At 39.7% G+C, this 20677-nt stretch overlaps 1 protein-coding gene across 1 annotated transcript in view; it reads left to right on the forward strand.

The window, feature by feature from the left end:
* The window catches only part of LOC135091196 (solute carrier family 22 member 3-like), a 101603-nt gene that overhangs the window by 78509 nt on the left and 2417 nt on the right, over window positions 1-20677 (forward strand). Inside the window, exons 9-12 of the mRNA XM_063988641.1 lie at window positions 497-657; window positions 4298-4452; window positions 4898-4962; window positions 5166-5285. Of these exons, the coding sequence (XP_063844711.1) occupies window positions 497-657; window positions 4298-4452; window positions 4898-4962; window positions 5166-5285 (501 nt within the window). The remainder of the gene's footprint in view (window positions 1-496; window positions 658-4297; window positions 4453-4897; window positions 4963-5165; window positions 5286-20677) is intronic.

Here is a 20677-nt window from a genome sequence, read left to right on the forward strand (position 1 = left end):
GCAAAAGCAACATCAACAACAACAACCACAACAACAACAACAACAACAACAACAAAAGGAAAAATATGTAGAATAAATTTGTGAAGAAAGCAAGGCACTCGTACAATAATAACAACACCAGTATGACCACCAACAACCGGGGCAGCAGTTGCATCAAGAACAACAATAACAACACCAACGCTACATAATATACTCGTAATGTAAAAATAATAATAATAATAATAATAATAATAATAATAATAATAATAATAATAATAATAATAATAATAATATTATTATTATTATTATTATTATTATTATTATTATTATTATTATTAATATTATTATTATTATCATTTATTATTATTACCATTATAATTACTATTATTATCATTACTATTATCGTTCCTGTTCTTATTGTTGATGTTAATTATAACAACATTAATATCAGTGTTCTTAAAACTGTCAGCAGTAGATCACATACAAGCTAACAATAATTCGTTGTTACTAATTACAGATTACTGAGCTTGAGAAGGAAGAACAATCTTCAAACAGCCGTACGCAGAAGATCCAGCAGTATCCTATCGCCATAGTGGCGCTGACAGGAGTCTCCGTCTTATGGCTTTTCAATTGTCTGATGTACTTTTCTGTTATTTTGAATTCCAGTCACTTTACCAGGTGGGTAGTATGAAAAGTATTCGTAATTCAAAGAAAACTATATAACAGATCTAGAACGATAACATATATTATATTATATCGATGATAAAATTTTTGGAAGCTGGGATTTTATCTATTTTTTTTTTAAGATTTGGCTATAACTTAACTATATTACAAAATATATATACGATTACATGACTTCCAGAGTACTACATTTTCCTGAAATATCAAATCTTGAAGATGTTAATGTTCTGCTTCAGCTTTGGGCATCACAATCTTTGAATTTTGTTATACTATGTACAACTGACCTATAATAGCTGATATGATATATAATATATGCATGCCATCATTAATGAGTGGCACGGAAACGTTTTCCCGACCCATGATACTCCTGCATGTTCTGTTAAACTATCATGTTCGTGAAACTCCTTTACATAACAACAATAATTTCTTTGGTGTATATGGATTCACCGGGACTGGCATTACGCTTCTGCTTTGTGATAAAACCAGTGAGGATACTATTCTTGTCCACTATACATGCTTTCTTTATTATTCATTGAAGCTTATCCTGCCCTCTCTGATCTTCATGGCTGCCCTTTGGTGCTCGTGCCTTACTTCTCTACCTATCTGTCAACATCCGCCTTTCCTTGTTACGTATACCCTAGTTTCCCAACATGTAACCTGTTTCTTAAGACAGGTGACCACTTTGATTTTTTTTTACATTATCAGCTTCTGCCTTTCACTTTCTGCCATTATAAAGTTTTTGAGTCTTTATACTCCTATTAAACAGTCAATATGGATTCCGAAAAGAAGGGTCTATTAGCTTTTTTTTTTTTTATTATTTTTAATCTGTCAGCCTCTCTTAAAGTTTTAGTGAAAACTTTGCTGTTGTCATCGAAAGCTCTTGATAAGGTCTGACATAAATCTACATTTTCTGAATTTCTTTCATACTCCCTCTTTCAATTTTCGCTCTGCACATTTGTCTTTTTTTTTTTTTTAACCTTTCTTGTACAAGTAAGCTTTCTAGTACATGTTTGTCTAGTAGTGGTGGTGCCAGGAAAACACAATGGTGACGATGCTGCAGCATATTAATATAGATAAAACTGTACGAAAATAATAATTGTGCTACTAGGAGCTGTACGTCCACCCTCAAGGCCTGGGTGGACGAGAATGGTTGTGACCGGGGAAAGATTGGGCGTTGGCGGCGAATCAGGTCACAGCCGGTGGCTCGTGGCCTTATTATGAGCCCACACTGGCAACAGGGTAAGGGGCTTGTGATCTCACTAGGAGCCCATGCGGTCATAGCACAGCTGTAGACGAAAGGTGAAGAAACGATGGTTGATCTCTCTCTCTCTATCCACGTGGTCGGCTGCCCGGGGTCAGGGCCTGGCGTCAGGTCCCACAGGAAGGCGCAACCATGTAGGAGATTGGAATGTTGGGTGGGCGAGGCGTCCCGCCACATCGCTCGGCATGCCTAATGCCTATAAAACATATGGGGTGATGGAAACACACTGGGTCACAAGCAGTTCACATTATATACTCGTAGATGTGCCTATCTGTCTAAAACACATGATGGATGCACTCTAGTCAATCCCAAGGCTTAAAGAACAATGAGGTCAGAACAGTGAGTACGCACTAGCGAATCACAACGCTCACATGGCAGTGACGTCAGAAGATAACACGGTGACCAATCACAAAACGCATACTGACTGTCAGCACTGCGAATCACAGGTCAAGGGAAAATACTAGAACATCACTGGTTATCTAAAACAAGAGAACATGGCGTTTCTATGCCAAATAAATTGCAAAATAACACTGAATTGCAAACATTATAACGCTGCACTAATAACATACATGGTAGCGATATAATCTTCGTCGAGTGTGGGCCGTGGCAGATATGTACTGGAAGCCATTCCAGTACATATGACTTCCAGAGTACTACATTTTCCTGAAATATCAAATCTTGAAGATGTTAATGTTCTGCTTCAGCTTTGGGCATCACAATCTTTGAATTTTGAAGGCCCATCAGATCAGGCTGATGGGCAGGAAGGCAGAAGAAGGCTTGACAGAGGCCTTGAAGCAGCTGAAGAAGGCACCGTAGCATGTAGTAGCATTTGCGTCGGTGACGACTTGAAGTCGTACGAGAACAGGTTAATGGGCAGGCAGGCAGAAGAAGGTTTGACAGGCTCTGAAGCAGCTAAGGGCACTGTAGACATGTAGTAGCGTAACAGTTAACCCAGACGCGATGAAGTTGAAGTGGTGGTGGCGAGCAGGCAGGCCGCGTGGTCATAGAGACTGGAAAATCGGACACGGAAAATCCTATATCCCACTGCTGTGACCATTTTGTACTAGTAAGCTTTCTAGTACTTGGTTGTGTAGAGGTGGTGGTGCCTGGAAAAAACAGTGGTAACGCAGCTGTAGTATATTAATATAAATAAAACTGTACAAAAATAATAATTAAGTGTGCTGCCAGGGCCTGTACGTGCACCCCTAAGGGCTGGGTGGACGAGACTGGTTGTAACCAGTGAGAGACTGGCTGCTGGCGGTGAGTCACTTCATGTCCAGGAGTTTTGTGACCTCACTACTAGCCCACACGGCCAGTAGGTTAAAGGGCCATGACTTCACTAGGAGCCCATGCGGTCAGAGCACAGCTGTAGACAAAGTGTGAGGAGACGAGGGTTGATCTTACTATCCACGTGGTCGGCCGGACGGCGTCAGGTCCTAGGAGAAGCTGCAACCATGTAGGAGATTGGAAAGTGGGGTGGCCAACGCATCCCACCATATTTTTTTTTTTTTTTTGTTGCAATGGTAGGCGATCTATTAACAATAATTTTCTAGATAACTCTTTCATACCACTTACTCAATATTTTCACTAATATTATCTCGTCACTTATTAAAACGGCCCCCATGAAGTTTTGTGTAATTTCTGCCATTTTCGCCACATCATCACGCTTCCTGAAGTGATCAGCTTAATTTTTTTTCATTTTACCGCAATGATGCGTTTCCTTCGGTTTTTTATTTATTTCCATTATTTTGGTTGCTGGCATTTTGAGATTGTTAATTGTATTTCTTTCACTCTTCCCACGTCTTTGATACACAAGACTTTCTATTCGCTCTCATCTTTATTCTGTCCAGCTCAATAATGCAAATTTTTACCAATATTTATACTCCTACATTTGTTTTACTTTTCATCTATAGTAAACTCTGTTTTTTTTTTTCATTTTACGCAGATGGAAATGTTTCAAGAAAGGTGAAAAAAAAGTTTAATTATTTTTTATTATATATATATATATATATATATATATATATATATATATATATATATATATATATATATATATATATATATATATATATATATATATATATATATATATATATATATATATATATATATATATATATATATATATATATATATATATATATATATATATATATATATATATATATATATATATATATATATATATATATATATATATATATATATTTTTTTTTACTGGGAATCAAATGACCATACATTTTTCGTACCATTATTTGCTCTTGTGCGTTTTTTTTTTCTTCTAAAATAGGCAGCAGCCTTTAACAAGCAGTAATGTCTCGTTTGCTCCTTATGTATGTTTATTTTGCCATCATTACCTATCATATCCAATGCCAGGCCTGACTTGTACGTAGGCCTGGTAGGCGTTACGGAAATGATGGCGATGCTGCTCGTGATGCCCGTGACGCAGAGGATAGGGCGCCGGCTGGTGCTGGGTTGTGGCCACTTCATATGCGGCGTTCTGTTTGTGGCTAACCTGTTTTTACCTGAAGGTGGGTATTCATTATAAATAAATAAATAAATAAATAAATAAATAAATAAATAAATATATATATATATATATATATATATATATATATATATATATATATATATATATATATATATATATATATATATATATATATATATATATATATATATATATATATATATATATGCACACACACACACACACACACAGAGAGAGAGAGAGAGAGAGAGAGAGAGAGAGAGAGAGAGAGAGAGAGAGAGAGAGAGAGAGAGAGAGAGAGAGAGAGAGAGAGAGAGAGAGAGAGAGAGAGAGAGAGAGAATTTTGCGTTCAATATATCTAATGTAAAATGCATGTTTTGGTTCCTGCAGTCAAACCATATAGAAGTCAGTTATATCAGATTCTCGTTATAGAGTCACTTCACTTTCGGAATCTAAGTTTTGTCTTTCCTTCACATGTGATACAGATCGAATGTGGCTGCAGTGGCTCATGGCGATGACTACAGTATTTATTATGAGCGCCTGTTATCAAGTAAGTATCAGCCGCTGCGTAAGTGATACCTACTAGTTGTTACGAACACAATGCAAATAGTACATACAATTTCAACATATTTGTATCACAAGTATATTAAGGGTTATGACGTAGGTACTGTATTATGCATGATGTTTTCATGTAACGGAGTTATATGTTATGTGCAATCTCTTTCAATCACCAAATGGGTGTTCTCTCCATAGACGATGTATCTTTACGTCAATGAAATCTTTCCGACAACGATACGGTCACGAGGAATCGGCATTGCCAATAGCGTGGGCACCGTTGGTTCCACGCTGGCGCCTTTGGTGATCGACCCCCTGGTAAGGGACAGTTCTTTGGTAATCTCATTGGGTCTCAGCTTTCTTTCAAATGGACTAAATCATGACATCAACAAATGTCTTCTTAAAATGTAATGACAATTTATTCAAGTATACATATCAAAATGCATTGATGAATGTGTATAGTTATTACTTGATGACGTGAATAGTTTCTCTAAGGACATTGCGTAATGTTTTCAGTATTATTTTTGTTATTACTACTATGCACGAAATATAATAGTAACAACAAGAGCAAGAACAACAAAACAACAACAGCAACAACAATAGCAATAATAATAATAATAATAATAATAATAATAATAATAATAATAATAATAATAATAATAATAATAATAGTAATAATAATGATAATAATAATAATAATAATAATAATAATAATAATAATAATAATAATAATAATAATAATAATAATAATAATAACAATAACTAGCGGATCAGTGGATATACCACGGTATGATGATTTTACTATTACAACGTTTGATATGTATACTTCGGAGGAGGAGGAGGAGGAGGAGGAGGAAGAGAAGGAAGAGTTACATAGAGTTACAAAGATACACAGGCCACAACAGACCTTGCTGTCTTCACGAAGTGACTTGACCTAGGAGGAGGAGGAGGAGGAGGAGGAGGAGGAGGAGGAGAAGGAGGAGAAAGAGAAGATGGACAAGGAGGAGAAGACGTAAAAGGAGCAGGAGGAAGTGTAGAAGTAAAAGGAAGGAATGAGGTGTAGAGGACTTTGTCAAAATGTGTAGATGGTTAGGTTAGTTGAGTTCCTAAACCTAAATTTTTTCAAGCTTGTACCCGTTATTTCTTGTTCTACCCTGGTTGCTAATCCTAAGAATTTTGCCTACATCCCCCTTGTTATAATCCTTATACAACTTAAAGACTTCTATCAGGTCCCCTCTTAATCTACGTCTCTCTAAAGAATGTAAATTTAACAGCTTCAACCTCGCCTCGTAAGGAATACTCCTCATTCCCTGTATCCTTTTAGTCATTCTCCTCTGTATTGATTCTAATAGACCTATATCTTTCCTGTAATATGGGGACTAGAACTGCACAGCGTAGTCTAGATGAGGTCTGACCAGTGCCAAGTATAACTTTAATATTACTTCCGGCCTTCTACTTTTAACACTCCTAAAAATGAATCCTAGTACCCTATTTGCCCTGTTTCTGGCTTCTATGCATTGTTTCCCTGAACGGAGTTCAGAGTTAACTATAACTCTTAAATCTTTCTCGTACCCTGTACCTACCAGAGTTTGGTTGTTTAATGTGTACCTATTGTGTGGGTTTCCTCTACCTACGCTAAGCATTTTGCATTTATTGATACTAAATTGCATTTGCCATCTATCCGTCCATTCATTCATTCTATCTAAATCTGCCTGCACGGCGATGGCATCTGATTCTGACCTAATTAATTTACCTATCTTTGTGTCATCCGCAAATTTACCAACATCACTACTAATTCCAATATCCAAGTCATTGATATATATTCGAAATTACAATGGTCCTAATACTGATCCCTGTGGCACCCCACTAATTACATGACCCGGCTCGGATTTCGAGCCGTTTATTACCACTCTCTGTCGCCTGTCACTAAGCCATGACCCTATCCAGCTTAACACCTTCCCATCTATCCCGTGTGCCCCAACCTTTCTCAGGAGCCTTTGATGGGGTACCTTGTTAAATGCTTTACTAAAGTCCATATATAAGATATCATAACTATCACCATTATCTACTGCCTCGTACACCTTACTGTAAAAACTTAACAAATTTGTCAGGCAAGACTTCCCCTTCGTGAAGCCATGCTGTGACTGATTTATCAAGTTATGTTCGTCTAAATGTTCCCTAATGTTCCTCGCTATTATTAACTCTAACATTTTACTTACAACTGAAGTTAAGCTGACAGGTCTATAATTAGACGCTAAAGTACACATAGTTGAAAAAAAAATGTATAAATCAAGATATGAAGGAGTATAAAATGGTACGTTTTTTTTTTTCACCTACTGACACACATGGAACACACTTGTTAAGTGAACATAAGGTGGAAATGCTGAAGATAAAGAAAATAATGGAGGAATACGAAACCTTTCACGAGAATGGAACTGTTCATATTACTGGGATAAAAAAAAAAAAAATTTCTAGTGTACATCATTATCCCAGACTACATCACCACAACTACATCATTCCGTTGCAGCATAAAGGGAGAGACTATAGTGGTGATGATGTCACTGTATTTATGCTCTACAACCTACATCGCTAACAAACTTTAGGCGCTGTATCATTACAAACACAACTCATCACCCACAGCAGAGTACCACACTAACATCTGACATTACCTCACCCTCCTGAGCCAATAACCTGCAGGGAGTGCCACAGCCCCGCCAGGCTACATAGAATACAAGCAATCACCCTGAGAGCGCACCCCATCACGTGGCTCACTCTAATAGAAGCTTACAGTATAGGGAAGCTGCCTCTCAGCGTCACATAATCCTGCACGCCATCCAGACCACGCTACGCTACGCCTCCTCCTCCTCCCTCTCCTCCTGCTCTTGCTCCTACTCCTCCTCCTCCTTGTCCCCGCCCGACCACATGCTTTCCTCTTTTACATACAAACTGCACGCCCCACGCGGCGCATGCAAACACTAGCCCGTCGCCGTACATTTGGCCATTTGCTCTGCTTTCGACACCCGCACTGCTGCACGTCACTGAGAGAGAGAGAGAGAGAGAGAGAGAGAGAGAGAGAGAGAGAGAGAGAGAGAGAGAGAGAGAGAGAGAGAGAGAGAGATGCTTCTTATGCTTCTTAAAAAAAAATAAGGAGCATGGAGAAGGAAAAAGCCAGTCCTCGTCGTCTGGCCGCGAGGAAGGAAAAAGGTCCCGCCGCTGCTGCATCCGACAAGACAAACACTAAATCACAGGACTGTGTTAAACCCTAAAGACACACACAAAAAAAAAAAAAACAGTAACGAAACAAAGTCCGCGCTGCTGTTGCTCCTGCTCCTGCTGCTACCATATTGTGTGTGTGTGTGTGTGTGTGTGTGTGTGCGTGTGTGTGTGTGTGTGTGTGTGTGTGTGTGTGTGTGTGTGCAAGTGTCTTTACGGGAACTTTCTTACTACGTTTTATAAGCGTTTAAGAAAAAGGTACGTTTATGCAATTTGCGTCTCCAGGCAGCTTACAACAAAGAGAAGCTATAAGTTAGGCAAAGATGCTGGCTCCTCGCCTCCCAGCCTGAAGTGTGATCGCTCCTAGCCACCCTCAACAGACGCCAATATAAAAGAAAGAAGCACGTCGTGGTTAAATTTAAGTAAACGTGTTACTAATATTACTGACCACCAATAAGTTATAACCTATATCTTTACTTTTTACTCCCTGTAACAGCGATAATCCATAAATAATGCCCCCATCTTTACTCTTTAATCTAAGCCTCTTCCTTCTTCCCCTTCTAGCCCCACACATTCTTCCCCTTTCCTTACCGTGCGTTTTGAATTATTTATTCACTCCTCCCTACACCGCTCCTCCCTATTTCTCGATTTACTGCTTCTCCCAGCTCAGACTTAAATTACGAGTGGCCAAGTAGCCTATTAGGTTAGGTGAAATTAGGTGAAGTGAGGTTACGTTTGGTTAAGTGAGGTGAGCTTATGTTAGGATAGTTGAGGTGAAGTTAGGTGAGTTACATGAGGTTTGGTGAGGTTAGGTAACTTTGAGTCACTTAACCTAACCTTACCTAACCTAACCTCACCTCACGGAACCACCACCACCACAACCAAAACTCCAATCAGTGACTGAGGGGGTCGGTCAGTGAATCAGCCATTTAGTGAGTGAGTGGGTCAGTGAGTCAATCAGTCAGTGAGTCAGTGAATAAGGCAGTCAGTTAATGATTGAGTGAGTCATTCAGTTGAAGAGGAGGAGGAGGAGAAGGAGAAGGAGGAAAAGGATATGTAGAAAGAAAGGAAGGAAGGAGGAGGTGTAGAGAACTTAGTCAAAATGTGTACATATGATACTCAGGCGTGACACACTTAGGAATTAACGAAGGTATAAGAGTATTAATATATAGACGGACGGGGCCCATGGATATACCAATTTAACTATTTACAGCGTTTGATATGTATATTTACGAAGAGGAAGAGGGAGAGGAGGAGGAGGAATACATAGGAATACATAGGAAAGACGAGTGACAGGAGGACTTGTGACCTATGACGAGGTCACTCGTTCACTATACTACAACTATAATAAGCTATATACTTAGTAGGAGGCAAGGATAGAACAGGAGAAGCTCCTCCCCACCCACCACTTCCTCCAGCGTTACCCGGCAAGAAATAAAACGAAAAGTTCACCCCGACTGCTGAGAAGAACAATCAGGGAAATTTATATAGGAAAGATGGGAAAAAAGAAGAGAACTAGTGTAACTACTGCTATCGCTGAAAGAAGGAAAAAAGTTTCTTCGGAAATCAGTATTACATCGCTGTCCTTTAAGTTTCAAGCCGTTATTTCTTGTTACTGGTTGCGAAAGCTCAAAGAGATTTTTGTAATCTATCTTATATAATATATAAGATAGATTACAAAAATCTCTTTGAGCTTTCGCTTTTCGAAACGTTCAAAATACTTAAGAATATATTATATTCTTAAGTATTTTGAACGTTTCGATGAGGTCACCTTGGATGCGACGATCTCTAAGGGAAAACATATATAATCTTTTTAGACGTTCATCATAAGACAAACCACGTATTCCTGGGACTAGTTTAGTTGCTCATCTTAGCACGCTCTCCAATTTCTTAATGTCTTTTTGATAGCACGGAAACCAGAACTAAACCGCATATTCCAAATGCGGTCTCACTAATGACGTACATAGACGCGTTATGGCTTCAGGTGTTTTACAATCAAAATTACGGAAAAAAAATCCCAAGACTGTTTGCTTTACGACTCGCGGCCGAACACTGCGTTGCACATTTCAAGTCATTTGTTACTAATACCCCCAGGTTCTTCTTTTCAATAACTTTGATTAAGTTTTGTCCATGTAATTTATAATTACATTTCACATTGTTATGACCGATGTGCATTACTTTGCATTTATTTCCATTAAAATTTAAAAGCCATTTGTCGCTCCAGCTACTAAGGTTATCTAAATCTTGCTGGATGACATCACAATCGTCTCTTGTAAGTACTTTACTACCTAGTTTAGTGTCGTCGGCGAATTTGGATATTCTTGATACAATGTCTAAGTCATTTATATACATAAAAAAAAAATAAATAAATACCCAAAACTGAAGCCTGGGGGACATCAATCGTAATTTGAAGCCAGTCGGAAGCTTCTCCATTTATAACTACTTGTTGTTTTCTATTGGTTAGCTAACTTTCAATCCAACCACGCAACTGCTCTCCATTCCGTGAGCTTTCAGATTAATTAGGAGACGTTTGTGTGGTACAGTATCAAACGCTTTCCTGAAGTCTAGATAAATTATGTCAGATGGAGCTCGTTCATCATAATTAGAGAATATGTAATTAAAAATTCTAAGAGATTAGTTAAACATGATCTATTGTTACGGAATCCATCCTGAGTGTCTAATATCAGTTTCTGGTTGTCAAGGAAGGAAGTGATTTTGCATTTTTTCTAAGATTTTCACAACTACCGAGGTGAGACTGATAAGTCTGTAGTTTCCACCTTCGCTTTTGTTACCTTTCTTGAAAATCGGTGTGATATTTGCGCATTTCCAGTGAGTCGGTACAATTCCTTCCTGCAACGATCTATTGAAGAGCAATTTCAGAGGTAACATAAGTTTTTCTTGATATTCTCTTAATAGTCTGGTTGATAATCTATTAGCACCTGTGTTTTTATTGGGGTCAAGGTTATGCAGGTATTTGGCTATATCGTCTTCGCTTATTTCACCTATTATTAGCTTTTCGTTTTCGGACCCTCTAAACATATTGATCGTAGTTGGCAAGGTCGAAAGGTCTTCTGTAATAAACACGCTGTGAAAAAAGTTATTTAGAATTGTTGCCATACCATTGCAGTCGCTAACGTTATTATTATCTTTTATGGACCCAATTTTTTCTTTGACAGTTTTTTATTACGAATGTATTGAAAAAACTTTTAAGGATTTGTTGTTCGCTTGTCTTGATATGCATATTTTAAGTTTGCGTTTCGACTTCCTTATCTTTTTCTCACATCATCGTTTGGTTGTAATATAACGCCTGTAATCGTTATCAGATTTAGTTTGTTTATATTTAGTAGCATGTAGGCTCTTTTTCCTGGCGATGATGTGTTTTATAGTGTTCGTCATCCATTGATGATTTTTTGTGCTATTGATCCGTTTTCTTACTTGAGGAATCCATTTACTTTCTGTTTCGAGAAGAATGTCAGTGAAAGCTGAGCACATCTGTTCTCTCTTTATTTGCAAAGACTATTTGACAATATATTCTTTGTAATTCAAATTTAAGCCCTGGTATGTTACCTTTATTATAGTTTGGAACTAAAAGCGCATTTTCCTTCATATTTACCTCACAATTAATACTACGTCGTATAATTTTATGATCGCTGTTTGCTAAGACCTCACCCACTTTACAAGTCGGTGTCAGAAGCTAAGACGATGTCTAAGATGTTATTGTCTAGTGTGGGTTCTCTTACAAACTGAGACAAGTATAGCTTTTTCAAAATTTTGAGTAGTCTGGATCCACTTAATATGTGGTAGGTTAATATCTCCACATATCATGGACGTCTTTGTTTTCAGTATTGTTTCTAGTTCGTTATATAACATTTCGTCATTATCAGGCGTCATTTTAGGAGGTCGATAGATAGTTGGGACTATTATGTGTTTTTTATTTACTTTCAGTTTTACATATACCAATTCATAGGCTGTTCTGTTTTCTTTGTTGATTTCAATAGCACTTATGCTATTTCTTATATACATTATTACTCCACCTCCTCTTTTATTTACTCTACAATTAGGGAACATATTGTAGCCAGGAATATTAGCTTCGGAGATTAAGTGTTTGTCATAGATGTTTAGCCATGTCTCGGTGATACTAATAATATCAGGATTTTCTGACCTTGCATAAGCTATGAGTTAATCTCTTTTTTTTTTTTATTATGTTTCCAGCTTTCGTATAAAATAAAGTTAGGCCTTTCAAGGTTTTCAGATGCTTTTTAGCTGGTCCGATACGCGATTCGCTTAGTGAAAATCCTCCTCTTGTGTTTCTTGCGCGTTTGTCACTGGCACCGATGACGGTTCTCCCGTCTCTTCCTGCCTATCTACGTTGGATAGTTCCTCTGTTTCGGGAGCTGTATGGTCGTTGTCAATTACATTAGCAACTACCTCGTCACTGGCTACGCTATCTGTGTCCTCCTTAGCTGTGCTCCCTTGTCCTATCTTTTGGGGGCGAGGTATGTCAGCTAAACACTCACCTTAAACTCTACCTAACCTCGCCTTCCCCACACAGATAAGATGTAAGCCATCACGAACATACAAGGTTCTGCCCGAACAGAAGTGGTGCCACAAATCAAAGAAATACATTCCTTCCTGCCTAGTGAGCGCCTCTACCTGTCGATTTACAACTGACATTTTCTTAAACATGGCAGGTCCAATCATCATATCGGGGAATGATGCCACACACTGCTACCTTGCGTCTCCTATCAGCAAATTCCTTCATCATGTCCCGATATTTATTTACAATGTCAGTTGCAGTGTCACGGTGGTCATTCGTGCCGACAATTGTATTTCTATCATTTCTAACAGTCTGAAAGCCGTCATTTGTATCTGCTGAATCATCTACCCTGCTCTCTTCCTGATTTACATTAGTGACTTTGACACCCTTACCAACCTACACTAATTTCCTGACCTCATGTAGTTCGTCTTTCAGACGTGTCACTTCATCTTTCGGTTCCTTGACTTCAGCCAATGCATTTGCCTGTGAGTTGCAAAATAGAGAACAGAGTTGAGAATTTTGCTCAAGAAACAACTCAAGAACGAAGGCATTTCCACAGCTAGAACACGTGTAACGGGTAGCCTTTGGCATTATGAAAACCAAAACAAAACGATACAAAAACAAAGACACTGAAAAACTGTGAACTGATCTGAAATACGCGAGCAATTAAGTGATTAACGGAGGTAGAAAAAGGGTCGAGTGGGCTGCAGGATTAAGGGTTAAGTCAGGTCACGGGTTCCTAGGTCAGCTGGGCGATGCTATTCTGGGAATTTCTAATCAGAAACGAGAAAGTAGTGGTGAGGGTTGAAAAACTTATGGCTAGACACGCATGTAAGGCGACTTACTAGAAAACTGAGGCGAAAAACAATACTGAAAAATAAAACGGATTAAGAAACAAGTAATTATTAGTAACAGACGAACATGAAGGAAAAACAGATAAACCTATCTGGTTAGCGGTTCCTGTAACGGATATGTGTAGCACTGGTGGATGTGTGTAAGGTTGTCTCTTCTATAAGTGACTCTAGATATCTAGAGAGCGGAAGTAGGTTTCAAAAGTACAGAAAAAAAAAAAATTAACGACAACACTTAGCCAATACGGTGGTAAGCACAAGTCCACGTACACACAGGCCAGAACAGAGGTCACAGACAGAGTTGCCACTCTGCGATTTTTCCCAAGATCTTGGGGTTTTGGATGTCATCTTGGGATCTTGAGAATTTTACTTCGAAGGGCTACACATCTTGTGATTTTCGAAATCCCTACTATTTTTTTTAGTTATTTTTTATTCAATTTGACGAAATATTTTACTGCTTTTTAACTATCACAATCGAAGTGGAAAATAAGTTTGGAAGTGGAAAACTCAAGTTTGAAAGGAGAAGGTGGTGGGGTGAGGGTATAGACTGAACCAGCGCCGACAAGTTTGAGAGGAGAGGATGGTGGGGGGAGGTGGTAAGGTGTAGACTGAACATGTACTGTAAGCCAATGGACAGGGGCAGAGCCAGTCTCAATCCTTTTTTTTTCTTTTTTTCTTTTTTGATGTAGGAAGGACACTGGCCAAGGGCAACAAAAATCCAATAAAAAAAAATCCCTACTGAGATGCCAGTCCCATAAAAAGCAGTCAAAGCAGTGGTCAAGGCAGTGGTCAAAAATTGATGAATAAGTGTCTTGAAACCTCCCTCTTGAAGGATTTCAAGTCATAGGAAGGTGGAAATACAGAAGCAGGCAGGGAGTTCCAGAGTTTACCAGAGAAAGGGATGAATGATTGAGAATACTGGTTAACTCTTGCGTTAGAGAGGTGGACAGAATAAGGGTGAGAGAAAGAAGAAAGTCTTGTGGAGCGAGGCCGCGGAAGGAGGGGAGGCATGCAGTTAATAAGATCAGAAGAGCAGTTGGCATGAAAATAGCAGTAGAAGACAGCTAGAGATGCAACACTGCGGCAGTGAGAGAGAGGCTGAAGACAGTTAGAGAAGAGGAGTTGATGAGACGAAAAGCTTTTGATTCCACCCTGTCTAGAAGAGCAGTATGAGTGGAACTCCCCCAGACATGTGAAGCATACTCCATACATGGACAGATAAGGCCCTTGTGCAGCTGGGGGTATGAGAAAAACTGGTGGAGACGTCTCAGAACACCTAACTTCATAGAAGCTGTTTTAGCTAGAGATGAGATGTGAAGTTTCCAGTTCAGATTATAAGTAAAGGACACACCGAGGATGTTCAGTGTAGAAGAGGGGGACAGTTGAGTGTCATTGAAGAAGAGTGGATAGTTGTTTGGAAGGTTGTGTCGAGTTGATAGATGGAGGAATTGAGTTTTTGAGGCATTGGACAATACCAAGTTTGCTCTGCCCCAATCAGAAATTTTAGAAAGATCAGAAGTCAAGCGTTCTGTGGCTTCCTTGCGTGATATGTTTACCTCCTGAAGAGTTGGACGTCTATGAAAAGACGTGGAGAAGTGCAGAGTGGTATCATCAGCGCAGGAGTGGATAGGACAAGAAGTTTGGTTTAGAAGATCATTAATGAATAATAAGAAGAAAGTGGATGACAGGACAAAACCCTGAGGAACACCACTGTTAATAGATTTAGAAGAACAGTGACCGTCTACCACAACAGCAATAGAACGGTCAGAAAGGAAACTTGAGATGAAGTTACAAAGAGAAGGACAAAAGCCGAAGGAAGGTAGTTTGGAAGTCAAAGCATTGTGCCAGACTCTATCAAAAGCTTTCGATATGTCCAAGGCAACAGCAAAAGTTTCACCAAAATCTCTAAAAGAGGATGACCAAGACTTAGTAAGGGAAGCCAAAAGATCACCAGTAAAGCGGCCTTGACAGAATCCATACTGGCGATCAGATAGAAGGTTGTGAAGTGATAGATGTTTAAGAATCTTCCTGTTGAGGATAGATTTAAAAACTTTAGATAGACAGGAAATTAAAGCAATAGAATGGTAGTTTGAGAGATTAGAACTGTTAACCTTTTTTGGAACAGGTTGAATGTAGGCAAACTTCCAGCAAGAAGGAAAGGTAGATGTTGACAGACAGAGCTGAAAGAGTTTGACTAGGCAAGGTGCAAGCACAGAGGCACAGTTTCGGAGAACAATAAGAGGGACCCCATTAGGTCCATAAGCCTTCCCAGGGTTTAGGCCAGCGAAGGCATGGAAAACATCATTGCAAAGAATTTTGATAGTTGGCAAGAAGTAGTCAGAGGGTGGAGTAGAGGGAAGAACAAGCCCAGAATCGTCCAAGGTAGTGTTTTTAGCAAAGGTTTGAGCGAAGAGTTCAGCTTTAGAAATATATGTGATAGCAGTGGTGCCATCTGGTTGAAACAGAGGAGGGAAAGAAGAAGAGGCAAAGTTATTGGAGATATTTTTGGCTAGATGCCAGAAGTCACGAGGGGAGTTAGATCTTGAAAGGTTTTGACACTTTCTGTTAATTAAGGAGTTTTTGGCTAGTTGGAGAACAGACTTGGCATGGTTCCTGGCAGAAATATAAAGTGCATGAGGTTCTGGTGATTCTGGTGTTATGCGCTCAGCACACAAAGATGGGTCTATGACATGGAAGCAGTAGTCATTCCAATGAAAATCAGCAAAATACCTCCTTAGGTCCCTCCAACTAGCAGAGGCAAAACGCCAGAGGCACCCTCGCTTAGGGGATCCTGAGGAGGGATTGGAGCGATAGGACAAGATACAGATATGAGATTGTGATCGGAGGAGCCCAACAGAGAAGAAACGGCGACAGCATAAGCAGAAGGATTAGAGGTCAGGATAAGGTCAAAAATGTTGGGCGTATCTCCAAGACGGTCAGGAATACGAGTAGGGTGTTGCACCAATTGCTCTAGGTCGTGGAGGATAGCAAAGGCTAGTTCACCAGGATGGTCAGTGAAGGGAGAGGAAAGCCAAAGCTGGTAGTGAACATTGAAGTCTCCAAGAATGGAGATCTTTGCAAAAGGGAAGAGGGTCAGAATGTGCTCCACTTTGGAAGTTAAGTAGTCAAAGAATTTCTTATAGTTAGAGGAGTTAGGTGAGAGGTATACAGCATAGATAAATTTAGTTTGAGAGTGATTCTGTAGTCGTGGCCAGATGGTGGAAAACTCGGAAGATTCAAGAGCGTCGTCACAAGAGCAGGTTAAGTCATTGCGCACATAAAGGCAGCATCCAGCTTTGGATCGAAAATGAGGATAGAGAAAGTAGGAGGGAACAGAAAAGGGTCTACTGTTAATTGCTTCAGACACCTGAGTTTCAGTGAGGAAAAGAAGATGAGGTTTAGAAGAGGAGAGGTGGTGTTCTACAGATTGAAAATTAGATTTTAGACCGCGAATGTTGCAGAAGTTAATGAAGAAAAAGTTGAGGGGAGTGTCAAGACACTTAGGGTCGTCGACAGAAAGGTAGTCCGACCTGGGGACATTTAAGGTAGGCGCACACTTGTTCGCATCGTACGGACGGCACGCATCGTACGCATCGGATTTTAGTATTCTTTACATTATTTCAAATGGGTCTGCGCGCATTTGACCACGTCGTACGCATCGGACATCGGCAATACCGACGAGGATCCCCGAAAGAGCATTCAATCCGATGCGTACGAGCGATGCGGATGGCCTCTACGGCATTTGCCGGCAAATGTGCGACCCCATCGTTAGTTGCAGCCAGAGCGCCGTCGCGGTCGGATGCAAACCTTCTTCGGTATTTATTTTATTTTTTTCTGTTTGCATAGCTATGCTTTGCTTATACATAATATATAATGTTATATTAACTCACTGACTGTTTTTAGATATGTTCCTAAATTTTTATCCTATCTACCTTGACATCATCTTCCATCAAATCAGGGAACAATGTATGAAATTCTCCAAATTCCAGCCTTTTCCTGTTTATGTTGTGAATCCATGTTTTCCTTTTTTTAACTTTCTGTTCTTCTTCTTGTGCCAGCAAACAGCTAACCACTACAATTTCTTCCTCTTCACTATCACTGTTCAACATTTTCACAACTTTATACACTAGAAAAATATGGAGTATGTCCTTCCAGAGAGAGCTCAGCTTCACAACTGCGGGTGGTGAATGGTCCAATGCCGACAATGTACGCAAGAAAATCCGATCCGTCCGATGCGTGCCGTCCGTACGATGCGGACCAATGTGCGCTGACCCCAAAAACAATCCGATGAGTACGATGCGTGACGTCCGTACGATGCGAACAAGTGTGCGCCTACCTTTATGGTCCCCTCCCCAGATGGGGACTCAGAGACTGGTGTAGGAGTCGCCATGATGCTTTTAAAATTTTTGAGTGAAGGATGTGTGTGTTTAATTAGGAGCTTGTAGTTTTGTGTGGAGGAAGAGAGTTGCCTTTAGAGGGCAGGCTGTGACTGCCCCCTTGTGTTGTGAGACACAAAGGGAAACGTTCAGGTCACAGCTTGGCTTAATGATAAGTTCACAGCATCCCCTAAAAAGTGCTTTAGACTTCACTGGGAGTAATTATCGTTTCGGCAGGTGTCTACTACCTCCTTCTACCACAGGCGCGGAAGCGTGTGTCGTGTGACTCGTTGTTTAATTAAAGTTAACGATGAGCGGCTAGAGTAGGCAAGAGAACCTGGTGGAAGTGGTAATACTCCACCTCGAAAAAAAAAAAAATCAAAGGGTTGTATTAACAATCATTTAACAGTCAGTGGCTAGAAGACCCGGAACTGAAGGACTGGATAAAACCAGACCCTTTGGACAAGTATGGGGTACTATGTGGTGTATGTGAATGGAAGCTAAAAAACTGCAATATGTCTGCCCTGCTGAAGCACAAGGCTTCTGCAAAGCATGTGAAATGTTTTGAAGCTATGAAACGCATGTCAACATTCAACAGTTTTTCAAGAAGCCTACAGAATCAGAAAAGTTTCAAGATAAGGTAGCAAAGGCAGAGCTGCTTCTAGATAGGTACTGTATGTTGCAAAACATGATGTTCCTTTGTTCAATTAGATCACTTGATGGATGTAATAAAATGTTCCCTGACTGTGAGGTTGCTCAAGGCATGAATATAAAAAAAAAAAAAAAAAAAACTAAACTAAAGCTTCCTACATATCACAGGATGGGATTGCATGGGAAGAGAGAGAGAAAACAAATTTTCTCTTATTATTGATGAATGTATTAATCTATCAGTTTCACAAGTCCTGGCAGTGATGGTAAGGTTTTATGAAGGTTTACCTTCATGGTTGAAATCTTTCCTCAAGGACCTTTGCAGTTACTTTGCTCGCAGCAGCAAACGTCAGCACATCTTCCAGATGATCCAAGATGTTGCTCAGACTCCAAAATATAAAATACTCAGGTTGGCAGAAACACGGTGGCCGTCGAGGGGTGCCCTTGTGCGGAGAATATTAGAGCAGTGGGAGCCCTTACGTTTTATTTATTTTTTTTCAAGGGGAATCCAGAACTGATAAAGTTGCTGGAGCTGCTCATATACACAAAACGATGACCGCTCCGGGTACAAAACACATGTTGCTCTTCCTCAATTATATTCTGAGCGAAGTATACAAAATGAATACTGAATTCCAGTCTCAGTACTTTCGGCTCTCAACTCTGTACTCTACAATATCTAATGAATATCGAAGCATTTTAGCATTGTTTGTGAAAGAAGAAGTACTTGAGGAACAAAGGCTCAGGAACATTGATGTCCATAATACTGCAGTACACAAAAGAGTTCATGATGTTGACCTTGGTGGCAGGTGTGAGTCCATGTTCATTAAAGAACCACTGGGAGAAAACGAAGAAAGGTTTCGTCGTGACTGTCAGAAGTTCCTTGTGGAGCTCTGTGCTCAAATGCGCAAAAGATTTATTTTTGATGAAGACGGTATTCTTCCCATGTTACGAGTACTTGACCCCAAAGAGGCTCTTTCCCCTCAAAGAAGCTTACGCTCTATTTCAAAATTGGCAGTTAATTTTCCAACAGTAATGAAAGAGGAAGACTTAGACTGCAGGATGAATGAAAAGATTTGCTATATTTCAAGGAATCACTGAAAAACATGAGTGACTCTGCAACTACTTTTTGGCTTGAACTGCCATCAGTTAAAGACGGCAACAACCACCCAAAATTTAGCCTCCTTTCAAAGTTCATGTGCTGCCTCCTGGCCCTCCCCCATTCGTCTGGATGTGTTGACAGAATTTTCTCTCAACTGAACATAATCAAAAAGAGAACAAACAGACTGCATGTGTCAATTGTTGCAAACCGTCTTCTAGCCAAACAAACAATTGCACGAAAAAATGGAGCATGCGATAAGTGAGAGCCCTCAACATCATTGATAGAAGATGTTAAAAGTGGGCAGTGCCACCGGCGCTACAGCGACAAAGAAGCAGCTAGGTAGCAGGGACAAGTGGCAGGTCTGTACCCTGATGATCCAGAGGCACCTGGTGGTGAGGAAGATCCTTTTTGTGTCTTTCTGCTATAATTAATCAAATTCGAGATGAGTTTTACACTTCATTTCATTTTTTTTAATACTGATTGACATTTATTGTAAACCTTGGGATATTTTGGCCAATCTTGGGATTTTTCGAGGATCAATCTGGGGAATTATGAAATTTTAGAGTGGCAACACTGGTCACAGAGCAAGTCCACACGGGAGGACGTCAGCCAGGCGACTGGAGGAGGAGGAGGAAGAGGAAGAGGAGAAGGGGGAAATGTAGGGAACCATATCTCTCTCTCTCTCTCTCTCTCTCTCTCTCTCTAACACACACTTTTTCCCTTCATTTTATCTCCAGATTGTTCTACATCCTAATCCGTCACTAAGCCACTCCACTCTCACCGTCACATCTCTATCTCTCTTCTTTTTTTTTTAATTAATACATTCAAAAGTACATAATTATTTACAAGGGAAGAGATAGATTTTACAGGTTAAAGGGGGTAGTGTGAGTAACAACGATCTTCAAAACTTAACCAAATGTCAAATGTCCAGCACTTGTGTCACTCCACTCTAAACCAAACATGCGTTAACACCTTATATTTCTGAG

Source organism: Scylla paramamosain, chromosome 37 (genome assembly GCF_035594125.1).
Source record: "Scylla paramamosain isolate STU-SP2022 chromosome 37, ASM3559412v1, whole genome shotgun sequence".
Lineage (NCBI taxonomy): Eukaryota > Metazoa > Arthropoda > Malacostraca > Decapoda > Portunidae > Scylla > Scylla paramamosain.